A 22347-nucleotide genomic window follows, 5' to 3' on the forward strand; every position below is an offset into this window, starting at 1 on the left:
CAGACTCAGTCAAACCAGTGTTTCCTCCGCTGTTAGAAACACAAGCCAAACAGACTCAGTCAAACCAGTGTTTCCTCCACTGTTAGAAACACAAGCCAAACAGACTCAGTCAAACCAGTGTTTCCTCCGCTGTTAGAAACACAAGCCAAACAGACTCAGTCAAACCAGTGTTTCCTCCGCTGTTAGAAACACAAGCCAAACAGACTCAGTCAAACCAGTGTTTCCTCCGCTGTTAGAAACACAAGCCAAACAGACTCAGTCAAACCAGTGTTTCCTCCACTGTTAGAAACACAAGCCAAACAGACTCCCTCAAACCAGTGTTTCCTCCGCTGTTAGAAACGCAAGCCAAACAGACTCAGTCAAACCAGTGACACTTCAAAATATTCCAAACACTGCTATTGTTTTGAATGATGCTTTCCTCTATTTGTGCCAGTTTGTTCTAACACATGGTCACGTGTGTCATTTGCAGTGTTACCTCCCCATATTCATCCAGTTTTGACATCCAGCCCTTTTGGTCAGACTGTGTTTGAGTATTTTCAGGTAGAACTTTCTGCCGTGGTTTAGAAGATCTGAGGCCCTTTCTAGTTTGATTGTCTGACCTCTGTAACAAATGGATGATATGAATAATAGTTATAGGATGGTACTTACAGTATGAGTGACTTGATGGCAGACCTGTTTTTAAAGTACTCGAAGGTATCAAGCGTATCACCTGTGGCTGAAGATCAGTTGTGGACTGGGTTTGGGACAGTCGTCCGTCCTCTGAGTCGCAATATTTCTCCTTCTCTTTCTCCCTCCTGTCTCTCCCCCTCTCTCTGCCTCTCCCTCTCTCATCAGACTCAACCCTCGTACTGCAGCTATCAGATTCCTCTACATACCTACAATAGAAGAAAAGTTGGAGAAATAGAGACCAGAGAGAAAATCCTGACCCAATATACTGTACATTCAGTAGGCCCTTACAACATGCTGTACATCCAGTAGGCCCTTACAACATGCTGTACATCCAGTAGGCCCTTACAATATGCTGTACATGCAGTAGGCCCTTACAATATACTGTACATCCAGTAGGCCCTTACAATATGCTGTACATCCAGTAGGCCCTTACAATATGCTGTACATGCAGTAGGCCCTTACAATACGCTGTACATCCAGTAGGCCCTTACAATATACTCTACATGCAGTAGGCCCTTACAATATGCTGTACATGCAGTAGGCCCTTAAAATATGCTGTATATGTAGTAGGCCCTTATAATATACTGTACATCCAGTAGGCCCTTACAATATTCTGTACATCCAGTAGGCCCTTACAATATTCTGTACATCCAGTAGGCCCCCCCTTCTCTCTATAATGTCCTTCCTGTAGCCTCTCCAGTCTCCTCACCTGGGTGTCCTGTGCCTCTGGTCTCTACGTGGGCTGGGGCTCTGGGTCCTCCTCCTCGGGCCCAGTAGCACCTCTGCCCCCTCTCCCTCTGACCCCAGGTCCAGTCTGGGGATGTCGGCCAGAATGACGTAGTCATCTATGGTCATCCCCTGGGAGTCCACTGAGGCGGTTCTCTTGGGCTCCTCTCGGGTCAACAGGTACTCCAGGCCCCGCCTTATATTACTCTTGCTCCTGTCACTGATTGGCCTGTCATTCATTTCCATGGTCGCAGCGTAGGGTTTCAACGAATTGGCAAGCAGCTGGGAGTCGATGCCTAGTCGTGGTGGGGAGGAGCTACAAGAGAGGGCAGGGCTTAGAAGGGAGTGGGAGGAGCCACGCCAGGAGCCTGGAGGGAGGCTGGGGTTGGTTTTAGGGGGGTGCATCTCTGTCCGTTCCTCTCTAGCTACCCTCTCTGGTCTCCTTGAGTAGCTCTGTGCTGTGTCAGGTCTGGTGTCGCTATGCTTGGTTTCTCTTTGGGGTGAATGGCTGTGTGTACCATAGCCACTTATAGGGGGAGAGCATTCACGACTATCACGACTGCGAGTGGTTGGGGAAGGGTTTTTATCTGTTCTGAGCCGGGGGCTTCGAGATCCTTCGTGGGAGTTTGGCTGCAAGGCTGGAGGGTCACGTCGAGAGATGGAGTCAAGATTTTTGTACAGTTTTTCAGAGTCCAAACTGTGACTGTTTGAGTTGTGGGAGGGACGTCTTGACTCTCTTGACTCTCTTGGCTCTCTTGATCCTCTTGGCTCTCTTGACTCTCTTGAATCTCTTGACTCTCTTGACTCTCTTGGCTCTCTTGATCCTCTTGACTCTCGTGACTCTCGTGACTCTCTTGGCTCTCTTGATCCTCTTGACTCTCGTGACTCTCGTGACTCTCTTGACTCTCTTGACTCTCTTGGCTCCCTTGGCTCCCTTGACTCTCTTGATCCTCCTGGCTCTCTTGACCCTCTTGACTCTCTTGGCTCTCTTGAATCTCTTGAATCTCTTGACTCTCTTGAATCCCTTGAATCTTGATCACGCCCATTGGTGTAATGCTCTGTTTTAACATTTCTTACATGGGAGGAGTCAGTATGTTTGTAGGAGGCCGTGTTTCGAGACGGGGAGGGGTGGTGACACACGACAGACCCTCGTCTGTGAGAGGGACTGGACCGTCCTGACGGATGGCGAGACGAGGAGGGAGATGAGTGAGACGGAGCGTGAGAAGGAGCGTGACTTTTGGAGTGGGAGCTTCTACGTTGGGAGGAGGCAGATCGAGATTCAGCAAGTTTATACCGGTTTGGGCATGGGGAACGAGGGCTGGGAGACTGATCTTGAGAATCGGTGCCACCACGTCTGAAGTTGGAATGATAGGTGTATCTCTGCGGAGACTCGCTCCTCCAGGTCTCCTGCTGGAACGTTTCATCGCTTCTCCTCTGGGAGGGAATTCCAAGATTCACGTTCCGGTAGGGGATGGAGGCTTTGGGTTCTGGGCTGTGGTTGTTGGGGAGCGGATGGCCCCTCTCATAGTGCCGGTAAGGCCGTTTGGATACACCCTCCACCTGAGCCTGGGGACCACCATCAAATAAGGCTTTCCTGTCCGGAGAGAAGTAGCCACTTTCTCCTCTTGATCCTGTAAGTGAGGAGTAGGAACATGGCCTGGTAGATCATCCATTTGATTGAGCCCCACTCAAATGGAAAGCCAAGACACATTTAAATGTTTAACTGAAAAATGACAATAACATTTTGAATTCAAATTGAATTGAATGAAAATTGTAGCAGCTGTCCCAGACAAAATGTCTGTCTGTAATACTGTGAGCTGGTCTGACCTGAGGGTCGCCTGAACCTCTCCCGGCCTCTCTTCTCCTCCATCAGTGAGCTGTGTGGTGATCTGTGGGGAGAGGGGTCCACCCGAGTCATCTCTGGCCCCGTCAGACAGCACCCTGCTGGGCTGCTAGAGCCACTCCTCCCTGGGTCTGGCAGGAAGTCCCACTGGTCCTCCTGACTGCTGGGTGGAGATATAGAGGGAGGGCATGAGGGACATTGGTAGGGGTACACACTCTATGAGTTTGCCACAATGTACCACGTTTAAGAGAAGTCACAACCTGATTGTAGAATTTCATTCAAATATAATGTTTTCTAACTGTTTATTAAAGTTTTATAAATCACTTTAAGGATACCTTATTAATGTAATGTTACTAAAGTCAACTGACAATGACACTCACACTCACCTATGTACCGTGTCAGAGTCACAGATATTGAGTTCCCAGTCAGGGCTCGGAGTGTGAGTTAGGCTCTCCTGATAGGTCCAGACGCTCCTTGTGACATCACTGTATCTGGTCACCTCCGACAGGAAGTCATGGTTGTCCTGATTCGTGGAACGGGACACATTTCGTCCAATCGTTAATAATTCAGAGAATGTCAAACTGGTCAATGGCTTTGTCAATTCAGCAAACCATCTGAGATGTGTAAAAGTCACTTTTAAGGCTTGGTACACAAAGTATGTAATTCTGTTGTGTTTTCAGAAAGTTGCATAGTAACGTGAAAGTACAGTTGGAGACAAATCAAACAAATTCAAACATGCTGCAGTGTACAGGTATCTCTATGGCAAGACAGTCATTACCTAGTGTGACCAATGACATTACAATGCTTAAAGATTAATTAAATGAATGAGTTGAAACCATTCTGAAGGTCAATTCAACAAGCATGTGTGAAAGCACCAACAAGTAAAGTAAACACATTTCAGACAAAATGGCTGCCTGTGGAATAAATGAAAAGAAGCTAACTTTCCATATAACTCATCACAGCTAAAACAAAATGCTAACTTCTTACTACACCTGCTTGCAGAGCTTCCTTGGACGTCCCTTTACAAATCTGCTGTTAAGACAGGCTGCAAGTGGCAACAACAACTTCTCTCCTCCCCCTCTCCCCCCCCCCCCCTCCTCCCTGTCTACCTCTCCTCTCTTCACCTTATCTACCTGAGCTAATGCATTGGGCCGGCAAGGACGACGGTAACACAACCTCTCCCTGGCCTTGCTCATCATTATTTCATTGGTCTGCTGCTCTTCCACAACCAGAATCCTCCCATCCTCCTCTCAACCTTTTCTTGATCCCTCTTTCATTTCTTGCCCTCCCTACAACACACAAAAGCGTGGATTTCTATCTAGAATATTCTGTTATTCTGTTATTTTGAAATGGAAGGATTATTCAAATGAAAATAAAGATTGGTAGAAGTGTATTTCTGGTCCAGGTTCATCCATAGAGCTGGTGTTGTGAATGTGTGTGCTTGTGTGCATGTGTTGTTTGAGCATATTAGATTACTCCAATGACAGTGAAGATTAGTAGAAGTGTATTTCTGGTACAGGTCCATCCTTAGAGTTCAGTTGTGTGGGCTGGTGTTGTGTGTGTGTGTGTGTGTGTGTGTGTGTGTGTGTGTGTGTGTGTGTGTGTGTGTGTGTGTGTGTGTGTGTGTGTGTGTGTGTGTGTGTGTGTGTGTGTGTGTGTGTGTGTGTGTGTGTGTGTGTGTGTGTGTGTGCGTGCGTGTGCCTGCTTGTGTGTGCTTGCTTGTGTGTGCTTGTGTATGTGTTGTGTATGTGTGCGCGTGTGCGTGCGTGTGTGTGTGTGTGTGTGTGTGTGTGTGTGTGTGTGTGTGTGTATGTATGTATGTATGTATGTCTGTGTGTGTGTGTGTGTGTGTGTGTGTGTGTGTGTGTGTGTGTGTGTGTGTGTGTGTGTGTGTGTGTGTGTGTGTGTGTGTGTGTGTGTGTGTGTGTGTGTGTGTGTGTGTGTGCGTGCGTGCGTGCGTGTGCCTGCTTGTGTGTGGTTGCTTGTGTATGTGTTGTGTGTGTGCTTGTGTGCTTGCTTGTGTGCAATGTGTTATGTGAGCGGATTAGATTACTATCTTTCCCCCAAGGGATGCAAATGAGCTTTTCATTAATTAATGATAGAATAATAATATAATCAAGCGCCAACCTGTGTGTTCGTCGGTCCTCATCACACCTACAGTATAGCTTATATTATAATTACCCCGCTTGGTGGCTTTATTTGTGTTCATTGCATCATTATGTTGTTTAATATGCGCCTTGGTTTCATTCAGAAATGGTTACTCCTCATACTGCCACTTGGGAAGATAAAATGAACAATTTTGGAAGTGTTTCAAACGTATACCACAATTTACTGTACATCAAAGGTAATAATCCAGACCTCGTCCAAACCCAATAACCCTTAACAGTCATTAGCCATCCATCGTCCATTTCCCTCAGCACTAGCCCCTCCTGCCTGGCTTACCTGTGAGGTACTGTTCAGGTGCATGTGTCCCGGGCGCAAGCACAAACCACAGCGGGAGGGGTCAAAGGTGTTGGGTTGGAACTGGTGGCAGTAAAAGTCGTCAGCACAGAGCGGCATGATGGATCCTCAGATCAGGTGAACACCCCTATTTTACTCTGATGATACGGCCCAGTGCAATGATGCACTATTACAAAATCCACCTACACAAAGGTGGCACATCCTGATTAGAGGTGGGATAACCAATCAAACCATATACTGTATAGACAGCACATAGTAATGCAGTATGTCAAGAGCAACACTATAAAGACGTAGGAACTTAATTTGAGTCAGTTTACTACAGCAGGAAAGTAATCCTGCAGCAACAGGAAATGTGAATTATAATGTGGATTATAATTAATGGACAGTTTTGTAGTGGTTGATACATTTTTCCTTAGGATCAAATCTAGTCTGAAATTTCAAAGTGGATATTACTAACTGATCAAGTTAAGATTTTACATCTTTAGAATTGCATTCTGAAGTAGAATATGGACCATATTAGTAATTTGCATGCATTGACCTGTAGCGGTCTTTACACTGTAATGTAATTCAATGAAATGCTTCAGGTAGTAGGTAACTTCATCTCTTGGCTGTGGCCAAACAACATCCTCTGGGTTCCTTGAGGTGAAGCAACAATTACTTAAGACAGCGACTGAGTGAAACAAAAACCTAAAGGCGATACCTTTACAGCTCTGTACAAAAATTGTTTGGCACACAATACTATAACCACAACACAGTAACTCACAGCCATTTTGTTAATGAAAGAAACACAAAGACTTAAAAGCATAATCTGTCTTTGCCATACTGGTATTATGATATTAAAAACACTTCAAAGGTATTTCTAGAATGTTTAAATACCTTATGACTGTTAACTCCAAGTTCATTTTTATCTGCAAAGTAACCAGCACAGGTCATACACTTCATACTCTCAGAACTCATCCAAGTCTAGGGGAAACTGGCATGGGTATAACTGCCATTGTGGCTCTGTCTTTTGTCATGTTAAACATCAATTGACTCTCAATAGAGCCAACATGGCCCACTGGCCCCAAAGGTGTGTATCAGATGTCATCAGCTTTAGAGAGTGAAATGTGCAACTGGCTCCACTGGACAGATGTCATGTGGTGGGCCTGTTTTACAGATGGCTGCTCTGAGGGTTACAGACAAGCGCGAGCGGTCACCTGTAAAACACTGTTTACTAGAACAGGCACCGCATGGTTGGACAGACACAGACTGGACCATAGAGTGGCCATCTTCTGGGGAACAAGAAATACATGTTGAATCTTGAGTTGACATTAAACTGTGTTCAAATACAAGGTTAACCGATGAAAAACAAACCAGTTTAAATTGTATATTGAAAAAATAAACAGGGTACGAAATAAGTTGAAACCATCGGACGTATCTTTTTTTAGATGCCAGGTGGGTCCTTAATGTTGCAGGGCAGGTCAGCTAGTAGAGTATCTATGTCACTACCTACCTGAGGAAATGAAAATGAGTATTTACAGCATCTAGCCTCACATACGTAACCTGTCTAGGGGCCCTTTGTGTGTGTATAGAATATAATATCAGCTGTGCTATGCTGAAAACAGAGCTGTTTCCATAGATATACAGTCAATTATATCTCTCGTCCACTGGGGGACAGCAGTGTCCAGAGAAGCCAGCAGAGGGGGCCAGCAGTGTCATAGGGATCTTACTGGAAGGCCAGGTAGCACACACAGGCACACATACGCATACAGGGGAACACATACACACACACATTGACAAAGACAGACTATTCCCACAGTCTCTTAGTGGATCATATACTCTCCCTTGTCATTCACGCTGCGTGCTCAGCGTAGACTGTAGACTATAAAGGCTGTGTATTTATAGATGTACTGTATGTTTAAATAGGTGAAGTAAACACTGACTGCTCTGGATCCTGTAACAGGGCCAATTTATCACTGTGTGGAATAGTCTCAATTCAAGCTCAAATTAGCTGTACCAAAAGTTGCGTATGAGTAATTGCACTCTCAGAAATTGTAGTTTTGAAAAGTTTACATGTAATACTATTCTCAGAGAATATTAACCCCCAAAAATCTTTCAAACGAAATGTTACCCTCAGGATATTAATAACAGCATGTTTGGCAAGAAAATGTTGCAGGGAGTTATTTCTGCCCAAATCCTTTTTCCGCTGAGCGTCCTAGTTGCATAGATACACTCTGTTGCTCAGGCGACAGTTGCCATGGTGAGAGGAGATTTAGTAACCATGGAAATATGATCGCCAAAGTAAAGTTCAGCATCCCACCAACTTGAAGTTGGCATGACTGACTTCTATAAATGTAAATAGACTGTATTTTCTTGAATGTATCTAAGAGTGATTAAACGTTCTTAAATATGCATATCTTTGGTAGTAGAATGACTCATACAGGTCACAAGCAAGAGTGAAATAGAACCAGATCATCAAAGGACAATATTGTAAGTAAAACCATTCAGAGAAAATGTAATTCTCCGAAATGACATTTCAAGCATCAACTTCCTTAAGAGTCTAAGGGGGGGGGGGGGGGGGGGGTTCTACTAAGCTATTTGGCCTTACTGCTATCAGCCAATAGAAATACATTGAATAACAGATTAATACATGGAAACAAATCTAAAAGAAGTTTGTTTAAAAGTGTATGTCCTATATCTGAGAAATATAAGAATGATCAGGAAGTTATTCTTAGTTTGTTACCCATACTTAACAAATGCTTTTGGCACTGAACTACTTCCATATACACTTCCATTTATGTATTCAACTGGTATGGGCTACCTTCAACTGGTATGGGCTACCTTCAACTGGTATGGGCTACCTTCAACTGGTATGGGCTACCTTCAACTGGTATGGGCTACCTTCAACTGGTATGGGCTACCTTCAACTGGTATGGGCTACCTTCAGAGTCTTGTGAAACTTTTGGATGTCCTAGAGCTTAACAACCGACATGTACACTACCGTTCAACAGTTTGGGGTCACTTAGAAATGTCCTTGTTTTTGAAAGAAAAGCTAATTTTTTGTCCATGAAAATAACATCAAATTGATCAGAAATACAGTGTAGTTATTGTTAATGTTGTAAATGACTATTGTAGCTGGAAACGGCAGATTTTGAATGGATTATCTACATAGGCGTAATTGCAAGAATTTCACTTCTAAGTGTCCCCAAACTTTTGAACGGTAGTGTTTGTGTTTGTCTTACCTTTCCATCTTAGTGTGTTGCCCAAACTGTTCGGACGCTACAGACAGAGGTTGGCAGATTAACGGTACCAACGTCAGACGAGTCCCGTGATGCGGTCATAGTGTAAAACGAAGAACACCATCCTGTTCGTAAGAGTCTCCTCTTTCCATAGAATGGTCGTATTAGTTCAGACATTACAGAAGTTTTCACGAGTAGACAGATCTTCAGGATGTCTCATGGTCTGACAAACACCGCTGTAGCTCGGTCACCTTCCACCGCAGACGCTGAAAACCGCCATTGGTGGTTGCTGTGGATTGAGACGCAGCCCAAGCAAAAAAACAAACAGATATCTCTATCTTAAACAGACAGATTTTGATGGAGATTTGTATTATTATGTTAATTATATTTCCGTGGGGCGCTGATATTGAGTCTAGCTTTAAAGGGATGGACCAGTACCAATTCAGTGTAATACAAACTTCTTATTGGCTACTGAGTGAACTGAGAGCATTTGAAACATACTTATCTTTTATGGCACTGCATTGCCCATCTAATGGCCTAGACTAGCTGACCAATCACAGAGGACCAGTGTTTTGCCTTTATTAAACTCAAGTGGAACCCACACGCCTCAATGCCTTGGTTTCTTGAAGTACCGGAGAAATCTGAGAGACAGCTCTTTTGCAGGTCACCAAATGTCCCTTCGCATTGCTCTGAACTTAGTGAGATAGATTTGGACTAACATCCCCGCTGAGGTTACATCATGAGTCCCCGCTGTGCCCAGTGTTTGAACTATATATATATATAAAACTGCTATCCACCACCCAAGTGCCTCATTCCCCCTCATTTTCACACAGAGATCTGTACCCATTTTGCAGTTTGTTCTAAATTCAATGGAAGTTCAGTTAGCATGCCTGATCTTCATATGCATCCAGCATCACTTGCCTTCAATTCCTAGTCTGTCTTTCTTCCTAATTTGAAATCAATATAGACTTAGTTATGTAATTATTACACAACTATTTGCCTGTAATGTATTCACCCTTGTGGAGTAATACTGGCCATTCTGTCCCTCTCTTTTCTTCAGCCTCATTTCTTAAAAACATATTGACCTGGATCTGCTGGCTGTGAGGAATGAGGCGGCCTCCTGTTTCTAAGTAAATTGGCTCTCACCGCGTCTGGGAGGGAGTCATCAGGACTGGAGCAGAGTCGAAGGAAAACACAGAATAGCTTGTGTCAGTTCAAACACTACATTTACATCTAATAATGAAACTAATACCGTTTTTTAAGGATAGTGTTTATTATTTTGGCCACAGGTCCAATTTTTATTCATGCTGCTGACCTAAACATCTCCCCAAAGCAGGTCCAGGTGAAAACAGAGAAATAGATGGAGGTGAAGGAGAGAAAGGTGGATGTAGATGGGGAGAGAGAGCGAGAGAGAGAGCGAGAGAGAGAGAGAGCGAGAGAGAGAGAGAGAGAGAGAGAGAGAGAGAGAGCGTGAGAGAGAGAGAGAGAGAGAGAGAGAGAGAGAGAGAGAGAGAGAGAGAGAGAGAGAGAGAGAGAGGTATGCAGGAGCAGTGGTTTGATGCCTTGAGCAAGGTGTGCTTATGAAAAAGAGTTAATAACTTATGTGATATCTTACTCCAGCCAGCCTCATTCAGACAGATTATGGTCATTAATACACAGACACAAAGATGGTCATTTCATTTCTGTCAGTGGGGCAGGTGGAATGGAAGCCGTCTCCAATCTTCCCTTCTCTTTGTTTCAGTCAGAATATCATAGAGTAGAGTAGAATAGAGTAGTGCAGAATACAGAGTTGGGTAGGGTATGGTAGAATAGAGTAGAGTAGAAATACCTGGATTCGATCAACAAATCAAAATACACCTACTGTATCCCTACTGTAACATTTCCTTGTGTCTTTCCACATTTTTCTAGGCCTAACTACTACCACTCAAAATAACAGTAAACAAACAGCAAGATAAGTCCCCTCTTGTCATTAGTTGCAGCATCCTTGTTCCTCTATCTTCTAGAATCTAAACCCACCCACACATTTCTTCCCCACTCCCAAACCATTTAGGGCTCTATTCAATCCGTATCGCAGAAGTTCAGTGTTAAAGTGGGGTTGACTCGCAGCTTGGTTGATTCGCATTGACTCGCAGCATAATTGTCTCGCATTAGCTGAGCCTGCATTCACAGTAAAAGCTGAATATGTCAACTCAATAGGAAATTGCCTTTACATTTCTATCACACAATCTGTAATGGTTCAGCAATACAGATTGAATAGAGCCCCTAATCCCTCTTGGCCTTGACCTACACTGCTGATTCACCTTGTTTTTCCGTCTCGCTCTCCATCTCTCTCTCGTTCTCTTCCTCTCTCTGTCTCCCACCTTTCTCTCCCTATCTATCTATCTATCTATCTATCTATCTATCTGTCTGTCTGTCTGTTTTTCTTTATCCCTCTCTCTCGGTACATTGAACACCCACCACGTCTGGCTGAAGAGAACTTGGGTTTTAAAAATAACTTGGTTCAACTGTATAGTTTCAGATAAATGTTTGCTTGAGACAAGTAAGAGAGAGAGAGAGAGAGAGAGAGACTCTGTGTCTTAAGGAGTGTTTAACCAGGGTCACACGTATCAGGTCTTTCCATACCACTTCCCGAGGATCCTGGGAGTTTGATTGGACAAGAATGTGTATCTGAGTTAGGTTGGAGGAGAAGAATAATGTATATGAATGGACTCAACTGTATAGTTTCAGATAAATGTTTGCTTGAGACAAGTAAGAGAGAGAGAGAGAGAGAGAGAGAGAGGAAATAAGAAAGGTATCCATAGAAACTATCGAGTTGCATATAATTGTGTTCTGTCTGAAATACTATAACTAACTATATTTCCCTGCAAAAAAGAGACATTGCTGATGCCAATACAAATATGAATTATACATTAAACTATGAACAGTAGTGTCTTTGATGGAAATTAGGAAGTTGGATGAACTTATTGCAGCTAGGAGAAAGTTCTGCAGGTCTCCATTGCTAGTTCAGTAGTCTCCCTGTGGTAAAATATTGCTCTAATCAATGACAAAGCAAACGAGGTGGTGATTGTTATCAGGGTGCTGAGACTGGTCTGGAGGCTAAATGTATGTGACAGCCAGCCAGGCCACGGTAGGGTGGTGGTAGTTCGAGGAGTATCCGTTTTCCGTTTTAGTAGTTTTCAGCACCTCTGCTCTGGACAGCTCCACAATGCAACACTGGGATCCAATTTCAATTGCCTGTTCACACTAGGTTACTAGGGAGACTTGGTTTCTTACCCCACACCACCTCTTCAGTTGGTTTGTTACGTATATATGTAGAATCATAATTTGACCAATTATGTCGCAACAAAATAATCGTGCAGCAACGGGATTTGAACGTTTAGTCCATAATGTTGTTGGATCGGTAGTTAGGACATTAGCTGGCTAAAAGTAGGCTACATGAAAAGTGCAATACTGTTAATATAACAGTGTGTTAGTGTGGGTGTTCGGTGGATTTATGTAAATCACGAAGCTCATCTGGATTTCCTGCGGTGCAAGAAAATTCTCAGCCACAAAAGAGTGATCAAATTAAGAATCTGCATTTGTAAATGCGACTCTAGCATTACATAATGTCTGTATTTGTCGACAACAGCGATATTTAATCAACCACTTCCTTGTCATTAACTTTTTTTATTAGGCCTATTTCTACAAATCTATTCACAGTTCAATAATACAGCTTCAAACTCGCACAAAGACAGCTCGCATGTACAGCCTAACAGTGATCTAAATTCACTGAAAATCCGAGCAATGCATAGCAACCTGTTTTCTTCTCCGGAGGCCAGTCTAATAAAAATCTGTGGCGCGGGCGGTAAATAATAGGGACGCACACCTACACTCTCAGGAACACAACTCCACGTAAACGGGGACATAATCAAAGTGACAAGCGCTCCATCCCTCCCGCCCGCCCTCTCTCTCCCACCCACAGCTAGCTAGGGACAGAGAGATGTGCCGTGCGCACCTCACATACACAGGGTTCGAGCGCTTATTGAGTCAAGTGCGAGTCCAACAGAGAGAGCGAATGCGAACAGTTGCGTGGGATGCAATGAAGCAACACAACAGAACATTGGAAGAATATTAGGATTCAAAGACAAAAAAGTTTCAAAGTGAACGTTATGAGACAATGAAACGGGCTGCACAAAAGGAATTCGCAGAGAGAGGACAGAACATTAAGGATGTGTTTTGTGTTTTATTCTGGAGAGGATGTCAACGTTGTTTTTCAAGTAGCTAACAACATTGCCCTTCAAAAGGTGAGTATTTATTCTAATCGTTTACAGTTTTTTAATAGGCAAAAACACTTTTCCATTGACAGGACAAGTTGTCATGAACTTGACCTGTTTGTCTTTAAGATTGGTTGGTTTTTAGGTTGGCTAGTCGAAGATTCTTTGTTGTTTTTAACATGCCGCGTTTCGACGAAGCTCACTTCATACACTGGTTACGGCCCCGAAATAAACTGCAGGGTAATCTTGTCTGTTTTCACCGGTATTATGTCACGACATGAACTCCTCGCCTTGTAGAGCTCAGTGAAACCTGTTGTTTTCTGCTGTTCACTGTCCTTCAGACAAACACTGTAAAAGGATCAATGAATCCGCTAACGTAACGCATTGTTCTGGCCTATAATGTCAATCAACTGTAAATGACGCGCAGGCAAATCCTAATTGTGTGACATATTTTATTGACTAGGCCGTAGGCGATGTGGTATGCCAGTTTGGATATCCTGAGAGGTTTGATTTGCAAGACTCGAAATTAGATCAGATATGGACACATAATTCCAATATTCACACATTCTTATTTCCTATATGCGAGGGTATTGATTTCAGCACTGGACAGCTCTACACGTCAGCATCAACTTTGATATAGTTTAGCAAGTGCGTAGGCCTACCCTGCACCCTGCACAAGTATAATTTTAGTTTTTCATTGGCTATTCAAAGAATGGGATATCTCGTCATCCCATATTTTTTCATAGATATGGGAAGGGCATGTTTTTTTACACAATAATGTGCATTCATGATAGACGTGCAGATCGTGCATATTTGAACAAGATACTGTGTTCATAGAGCTCCCATCAAAGCCATTCAAAAAAGACGGACATAACTTTCCCCCCTTCCTATTACTTGCCTACAATAACGTCTGCCATAATCATGTATAACAATGCTTTATTCAGTGATGACGACGCCACAACGCCACCAATCACCGCTAAACCGGATCAAAAGTAACACCCCATCCTCTGATGTCATGATCTCTAAACCCCATGTTCTTTCTTCCCTTCATCCATCCATCCCTGACAAGCGGATGCCCTGCCCTGTGCTGTCACCTAAACTCTTCACTTTCTTTTTCCTTTCTTTCTCTCCTTTTAATGTCAACCTCAGATTAAAGAAGAACATTTAAGCCAGGTCGCTTGACTGCATCCACCTTTCATATCACAGTTTGGATTAGGAGATTACCACACACGCACATACAAACGCCAACGCCAACGCACATGCATACACACACACGAGTGCACACACACACGCACGCACGCACGCACGCACGCACACACACACACACACACACACACACACACACACACAGAGACACAGAGACACACACACAAACTTTCATCCATTCATATTAATTTCCCCTGGGATTAAGTGTTTCCGGATTCAAGGCATATCTGAGCTGTATATACATATTGACAATTTCAGGCCCTAAATGTATTGTGTGTGTAGAGTTCTGTTGTGGAGTAGGTTATGGTGTGGAGTAGGTTATGGTCGGGGTGCTCAGTTGGTAGAGCATGGCACTTGCAACGCCAGGGTTGTGGATTCTATTCCCACGGTGGACCAGTATGAAAATGTATGTATTCACTAGTGTAAATCACTCTGGATGAGAGCGTCTGCCAAAATGTAAATGTGCTGAAATATCTGGGTGTTTGTCTCTGTTCTGTGTGATTCAGTTTTACCCACATTAAAGTGGATCAGTCCTGTATGTGACTCAGTCACTCAGGAGAGCACTTACACCTCTGGTGTCTCTACCCTATCGCTTCACCTCGGCGGCGGTGCCTCGTGCTAAATCATCCCCGCTCGACACGGAAAATCAGAGCGTCGAGGAGGGGAAAGAGGTTCCTATGGAAACGGCTAATAACTATCATCAACATTTAATTACTCCTGCTCTCCCTCAGGGACTAGTGGTTCCTGACTGTCTCTGGCGGCGTCCTAAGTGACACCCTATTCCCTATACAGTGCACTACTTTTGACCAGAGCCATATGAGATGTGTTCAAAAGTAGTGCACTATGTAGAGAATAGGGTGCCATTTTCTTCCTACTCTCTATATACAGTACCAGTCAAAAGTTTGGACACACCTTCTCATTCAAGGGTGTTTCTTTATTTTGAACTATTTTCAACATTGTAGCATAATAGTGAAGACATCAAAACTATGAAATGACACATATGGAATCATGTAGTAACCAAAAAAAGTGTTAAACAAATCAAAATATATTTTATATTTGAGATTCTTCAAAGTAGCCACCCTTTGCCTTGATGACAGCTTTGCACACTTGGCATTCTCTCAACCAGCTTCATGAGGTAGTCACCTGGAATATGTTTCCATTAACAGGTGTGCCTGGTTAAAAGTTCATTTATGGAATTTTCTTAATGTGTTTGAGCCAATCAGTTGTGTTGTGACAAGGTAGGGGTGGTATACAGAAGATTGCCCTATTTGGTAAAATACCAAGTCCATATTATGGCAAGAACGGCTCAAATAAGCAAAGAGATATGAAAATCCATGATTAGTTTAAGACATGAAGATCAGTCAATCCGGAAAATTTCAAGAACTTTTAAAGTTTCTTCGAGTGCAGTCGCAAAAACCATCAAGCGCTATGATGAAACTGGCTCTCATGAGAAACGCCACAGGAAAGGAAGACCCAGAGTTACCTCTGCTGCAGAGGATAAATTCATTAGAGTTACCAGCCTCAGAAATTGCAGCCCAAATTAATGCTTCACAGAGTTCAAGTAACACACATCTCAACATCAACTGTTCAGAGGAGACTGCTTGAATCAGGCCTTCATGGTCGAACTGCTGCAAAGAAACCACTACTAAAGGACACCAATAAGAAAAAGAGACTTGCTTGGACCAAGAAACACGAGCAATGGACATTAGACCAGTGGAAATCTGTCCTTTAGTCCGATGAGTCCAAATTTGAGATTTTTGGTTCCAACCGCCGTATCTTTGTGAGACACATAGTAAGTAGGTGAGTGGATGATCTCCGCATGTGTGGTTCCCACCGTGGAGCATGGAGGAGTAGGTGTGATGGTGTGGGGGTATTTTGCCGGTGACACTGTCAGTGATTTATTTAGAATTCAAGACACACTTAACCAGCATGGCTACCACAGAATTCTGCAGTGATACGCCATCCCATCTGGTTTGCGCTTAGCGGGACAATCTTTTTTTTTTTACAGGACAAGGACCCAACACACATCCAGGTTGTGTAAGGGCTATTTGACTAAGAATGAGAGTGATGGAGTGCTGCATCAGATGACCTGGCCTCCACAATCACCCGACCTCAACCCAATTGAGATGGTTTGGGATGAGTTGGACCACAGAGTGAAGGAAAAGCAGCCAACAAGTGCTCAGCATATGTGGGAACTCCTTCAAGACTGTTGGAAAATCATTCCAGGTGAAGCTGGTTGAGAGAATGCCAAGTGTGCAAAGGTGTCATCAATGCAAAGGGTGTCTACTTTGAAGAATATATATAAAATATATTTTGATTTGTTAAACACTTTTTTGGTCACAACATGATTCCATATGTGTTATTTCATAGTTTTGATGTCTTCACTATTATTCTACAATGTAGAAAATAGTAAAAATAAAGAAAAACCCTTGAATGAGTAGGTGTGTCCAAACCTTTGACTGGTACTGTATATTGTACAAAATGTTCTAGATCTGTAGTACATCTAAATGTCTTGGAAGCCTCTGATGCTGAAGATGCTGATATGGTTAACAGTATGGATACATTCTGAGTTTCACGTCTCAATGGGAATCAGGTTGACCGGAAAATAACAGTTTCCTCAGTCTGTGGCGATGGATTCATTATGATCTGGCATTATCCCATAGACTCAAACTGAGAAACTCAAGCTGTCACAGTGTTCCATTCATATACATTATTCTTCTCCTCCAACCTAACTCAGATACACATTCTTGTCCAATCAAACTCCCAGGATCCTCGGGAAGTGGTATGGAAAGACCTGATACGTGTGACCCTGGTTAAACACTCCTTAAGACACAGTCTCTCTCTCTCTCAGCCCCTTTGGTCCAGCTGCTACAGTGGTTGGTATGTAACAATGCTAACGTAATCTATCCCAGCCTCTTACTGAGGATTTAAGTTGGGAAGGATCCTGGATCCTCAATCCGGCCAATAAGCACACGGCAGGAGCAACATCTGTCCATCTGCTGTGTGTGTATTTGAGAGGGAAGAAAATGTCCATAGACTGTCACGCAAAGGTAAAAAACAATCCTGCTAAATCCTGTCAGTCTGTGGACAGTGTGTGTGCGCGTGTGTATGTGTGTGCACTCACGCTCAAGTCTGTGTGTTTTAATAAATCCGTGCTGACGTGTGTCGACGTGTCAGTTTCGTTGACCCAACAGTGATGTCACAGCGCCTTAGTGAGCTACTGCAGTTGGACATGTATTTTTCTACACATAGCTAACTCCACACCTCACTTCAAACCATCCAGTGCTGCTGTTCTATAGCGTGCAGCTACAAACCTGTTACGGCTGTTATGCAACGTTTTCCCTTGGTCGCCCTGATAGTCTAGCGATCACATAATGGGTTCTAGCTCTAACCCACTACGTCACACGGCCTCTAACCCTGTCATCAAGCCAAACACCAGATCAATTGTTCCCTTAACAGTAGTTCAGCACAGATTCCCCTCTCTTTCAGACCTTTGGCCCCTCCTATGTCTGTTAGTGTGTTCCACCCCATGCTGACATAAAGGGGCCTCGGGCGACCGGCTACGAGGGACTCAATCTATAACCATCATGATGAATATTTGTCTGTTTTTCTTCACGCATGAAGAGAGTTGACTATCTCCCACCCTCGTCCTGCATGACATGTGTAGATGTAGGAATACTGTGCATTGGGTGCTGTGATTCTGAATGACCTTAAAAATTCATACTGTTCTCTGATTTGCTGTCATTCCAGGAAATGCATCAGAAGGAGGCAACGCTGATATCTCCAAGGGGTCCTTAGACCTGAGGCTGTTGTCCTCCTGCCCCTCTGCCCACAGCCTCCTACCAAGCTGGTCTCTTTTAATGGTTGGCACTGGCCACCGCGGCCCTGATTACTGCCCACACAGACACATCCTGATGATCACTGGTGCCATGGGAGCGGTGCGAGTCAACAGGTAGGACTGGGGAATAGGACAATCAGCTCCTTTTCTCAGCCTTTTCCTGTCTCTAAAAGCATGTCCTTGTTGTCTATTCTTGGACTATAAAACACAGCAAAATCACGTTTTTGACTGCACTGGGCCTTTAATCATGTCTCCTTCACCCTCCTCTCTAAACTCACGTATTTTGTTTGGGTTTTTGTTTCACATCAGATACAGCATCGTAGCCACCGATGAAGACCACTTCAAGATCTCCACCCTGGGCCTCCACAATGGCCATGGTCCCCTGATGCACCACAATATGACTGGGAGGGGTATGGGGGGCGGAGGAGGTGGTGGTGGTGGAGGAGGAGGAGGGTCAGAAGGAGGAGGAGGCGGCAGCTCGTTAGCCCTGCGAGCAACAGAGCCTGTCCACAACGGCCGCCAGATCTCCACGACGGGGCCCAACCATGTCCGGAGCCGCTTCGTGAAGAAGAACGGCCAGTGCAACGTGGTTTTCCACAACATGGAAGACAAGACGAAACACTACCTGGCCGACATATTTACCACCTGCGTGGACATCCGCTGGCGTTACATGCTGCTCCTCTTCACCTCTACCTTCCTGCTCTCCTGGTTCCTCTTCGGGGTGGTCTTCTGGGGAGTGGCCCTGGCCCATGGGGACTTCGACCTTCGACCCGGCCTGGGAGAGGGGCCTCTGGCCAGCTTGGAGGGAGGAGGGGTGGAGTGGAAGCCCTGCATCCTACACGTCCAAGGCTTCGTAGGGGCGTTTCTCTTCTCCATAGAGACCCAGACCACCATTGGGTATGGGTTCCGCTGCGTCACCGAGGAATGTCCGGCAGCGGTGGCTACGGTGGTGGTCCAGTCCATTGTGGGCTGTATCATCGACTCCTTCATGATCGGAACCATCATGGCCAAGATGGTTCGACCTAAGAAGCGGGCGCAGACCTTGCTGTTCTCGCACCACGCGGTAATCTCCATGCGGGACGGGAAGCTGTGCCTGATGTTTCGCCTGGGGAACATGAGGAAAAGCCACATCGTGGAGGCTCACGTCCGGGCGCAGCTCATCCGGCCGCACGTCACCGCCGAAGGCGAGTACCTCCCCATGGAGCAGACGGACATCGACGTGGGCTACGATGAGGGCCTGGACCGCCTCTTCCTGGTGTCTCCGCTGGTCGTGGTCCACGAGATCAACGAGAACAGCCCGCTGTACTGCATGAGCAGCGCCGACCTGACGACGGAGGACTTTGAGATCGTGGTGATACTGGAGGGGATGGTGGAGGCCACGGCCATGACCACCCAGGCCCGCTCCTCATACCTGGCCAGGGAGATCCTGTGGGGCCACCGCTTCGAGCCCGTGGTCTTCGAGAAGGAGCACCGCTACCAGGTAGATTACTCCCGCTTCCACAAGACCTACGAGGTGCCAGCTACTCCGCACTGCAGCGCCAGGGAGCTCCGGGAGATGACGGGCCGCTCCCGCTCCCCCTCGTCTGCCTCCGGCTCTAGTTCTACCCGGTCAGTGTCCCCTCTTGGTCCCAAGTCCTCTGGCCTCCACCTCTTGCCTCCACACTCCCCCAGCGCCTTCTGCTACGAGAACGAGGTGGCCCTGTGCTGCGGGGAAGAGGAGGGGGAGGAGGTAGGGGAGATGGGTGTGATGCTGGGGGGGAGGGACGACGGGGAGGGGGAGGAGAGGGACGTACAACTAGACATCTTCCAGGAGAGATTTCAGGACCAGGTAGCGGTGGACATGAACATGCTGTGTGTGCTGGACATGGACAATCAGATTGACAGGTTGCAGCCGGCTATAGCTCTTGATGCGCTGGGCTTCAGGAGGGAATCAGGAGTGTAGTGACGGATTCATACTTTAAAGTCAAACTGAGACAAGACAATCCTGCGCTGGTCTGGTTACGCATCCACTATAGTTGCTGGAACTGTGCTAGAAAGGATATTGTGAGAGGGAAATGTCCAAGCCAGCCAGGGCCATAGCTACACATGAGGACACTGAGGTCCAGACCTAGTTATTATTTTTTTTAAATAAAAAAATATGTATTTTTGGGGAATTCATTCGGGGTCTCAACTTACTGTTGAGATTTGGAATTGTAGAATACACAAGGTGCGATTTTGAAACTTGGGTGCCCCAGTTTTCCTCTGTCACTCACTGACAGTCACTCAAATAGCCCATGTCATTAAAAAATAATTAAAAAATAGGTGAATTAGTCTAGTTAGTCTAGACTAAACTTGTAGTAATCATGACCAAATTACTGACTGGGCACATAGGGCACATGCCCAGGGGCCCTGATCTCCAGGGGGCCCCCATTGATTTAGTTAGTCGCTCTCACTCAGATATCATATTAACCATAAGTCATGTCAAAATGTGTAGAATTGCAGGAACATTTCAGAACGTTTTAATGCTTTACCATTTGTTAATAAAATACTTTCTGCTAACAGATCCCTCAGTACCTAATAAATTATAGTTTTTAATCCTGGTGCTGAGTTAATGTGTAGCGGCTAATTGTGTAGCTAGGCTATGCGTTTGTAGATCGACTGAGGTGAATGAAGCTTCAGAAACCATAGTGATAATGGCTTAGGTCATGTTTTTTTGCTCTTCTCCAAATAGCATTTTAGAGTTTTTTAATTGTATAGAAATACAGTAAAATGTCCTCACTAACAGTCAGACCCTGGCTACAGCCCTGAAGCCAGCACATTGTGGTTTGGGTCGGCCCTGTAGTGTGGATCAGTCATAGAAGACTCTCATGTCTAGTGTCCCGAATGAACTATGTGTCCTTGGTACAGTCCCTCTGCTCTTTGTGTATCCAACCAAAGTCCTCAGAGAGAGAAGGAAAGAATCCTGCAGCACAACGACAAAGGAAGGTTGAATGACCTTATAATTCTCTTGAGTTTCTTTTTGTTTTTAAACATAGTTGTGTTCAGTACATGAGTCTAAAGTTGCATTTTATAACGCAAGACTTAAATGCATTCTTATTCTATTCAATATTCAGTTGTATATATTCTCTGGAATAATGTTCTTTATGAAGTAACTTTTGGTTCCATTCAACTAAATCTTGGTACAGTTTTTTTCATTTACAGATAGTTGTCATGAGTCATTAATGCTTTCAAAACCACACATTAAGTCGATGTGGTATTAAAAAAGTATTTTCTGTTTGTAAATATATCATTTTTCATGCTTAGAAACTAGGGCCGGGATGATACCAATATCACGATACTTGGAAACAAAGCATGAAACGAAGCATGAAGCGGATTTAAGTTCTTCAGGAAAACATCCGTAATGTTGCAAACAAACATCATTATGTTGTCATTCAGAGTCACATTGATTTGTTTTCCAAGCTATAGCCCCCAATAATTTACATACATTTTTTAAGAACCAAAGAGTTTGGTCTGCTTTGTGTTTCCAATGAATATTGCGATACTGGTAACATCACAGACCTATTAGAAACCATGGTAATTTTGTCTTCCTGCTTAAGGTATATTACTGTTAATGTTTGATACATGAGCTATGTATTCCAAAATTAGAAAATATTTTATGATGGAAAAACAATGAATCTGAACAGAAACTGAGTTGGAAATAACATGTATTGTCCAGATAAAGAATAACGAGCACTTTATTCTGTATTTTATCAAAAGGAATATCTAAAAAAAAAAAAATGAAATATTTTAATTGCTGTTTTGTATGAATTAATAAATGTCTAGTAATAATAATAATAAACAAGCAGCAGTAGCTGTTCTGGTTGACACACTCTGCTCTGTTCTCACACGATTTTTTCCCATCAGTCCCAAAGGTCAAAGGTCAAACTGACCCCATGTTGATGTCCACCTGTTTCTGACTGCTCATTGGTTGGCCTGGTTTGGGGAAGTGTGTGTGTGATGTGAAGGCAGGGGGTTGTTGTTCTCTAGCTCAGTGACTCAGAGGTAATCCCATACACACACCTGTCTTCCTCACGATTCTCTCTTTCTAAACCAAAACTGGGGTATTACCCCAAATCTGTGTCGTACTCAAATAGCTCAGTACAGAGAGTTTTTATT

The 22347-nt window shown here is 44.3% G+C and overlaps 2 protein-coding genes across 3 annotated transcripts in view; one reads left to right on the top strand and one right to left on the bottom strand.

The window, feature by feature from the left end:
• Positions 1-5797, bottom strand: part of LOC129839266 (TRIO and F-actin-binding protein-like) — a 13291-nt gene extending 7494 nt beyond the window's left edge. The window contains exons 1-6 of the mRNA XM_055906576.1: positions 5681-5797; positions 3625-3761; positions 3223-3401; positions 1379-3026; positions 710-875; positions 476-601 (exon numbers count right to left, since the gene is read on the bottom strand). Of these exons, the coding sequence (XP_055762551.1) occupies positions 476-601; positions 710-875; positions 1379-3026; positions 3223-3401; positions 3625-3761; positions 5681-5797 (2373 nt within the window). The remainder of the gene's footprint in view (positions 1-475; positions 602-709; positions 876-1378; positions 3027-3222; positions 3402-3624; positions 3762-5680) is intronic.
• A 7077-nt stretch (positions 5798-12874) lies between these two features.
• LOC129839334 (ATP-sensitive inward rectifier potassium channel 12-like) lies at positions 12875-22060 on the top strand. 2 transcript variants are annotated; one of them, XM_055906680.1, is made up of 4 exons: positions 12875-13199; positions 17227-17425; positions 18126-18327; positions 18523-22060. In XM_055906680.1, the coding sequence occupies exons 3-4, from the start codon at positions 18236-18238 to the stop codon at positions 20153-20155; spliced, it is 1725 nt and encodes a 574-aa protein (XP_055762655.1). In that variant the 5' UTR covers positions 12875-13199; positions 17227-17425; positions 18126-18235; the 3' UTR covers positions 20156-22060. The 2 variants fall into 2 exon arrangements, with proteins under 2 accessions (XP_055762655.1, XP_055762654.1); XM_055906679.1 differs by lacking the exon at positions 17227-17425.
• The last annotated feature ends 287 nt before the right edge of the window (positions 22061-22347 follow it).

Source organism: Salvelinus fontinalis, chromosome 40 (assembly GCF_029448725.1).
Source record: "Salvelinus fontinalis isolate EN_2023a chromosome 40, ASM2944872v1, whole genome shotgun sequence".
Classification (NCBI taxonomy): domain Eukaryota; kingdom Metazoa; phylum Chordata; class Actinopteri; order Salmoniformes; family Salmonidae; genus Salvelinus; species Salvelinus fontinalis.

Excerpts from the sequence above, each read along its gene's own strand:
- LOC129839334 (XM_055906680.1), top strand. The coding sequence starts at position 18,236 with ATGGTTGGCACTGGCCACCGCGGCCCTGATTACTGCCCACACAGACAC. Across the intron at positions 18,328-18,522 it reads GGAGCGGTGCGAGTCAACAG|ATACAGCATCGTAGCCACCG; the intron begins GTAGGACTGGGG and ends GTTTCACATCAG.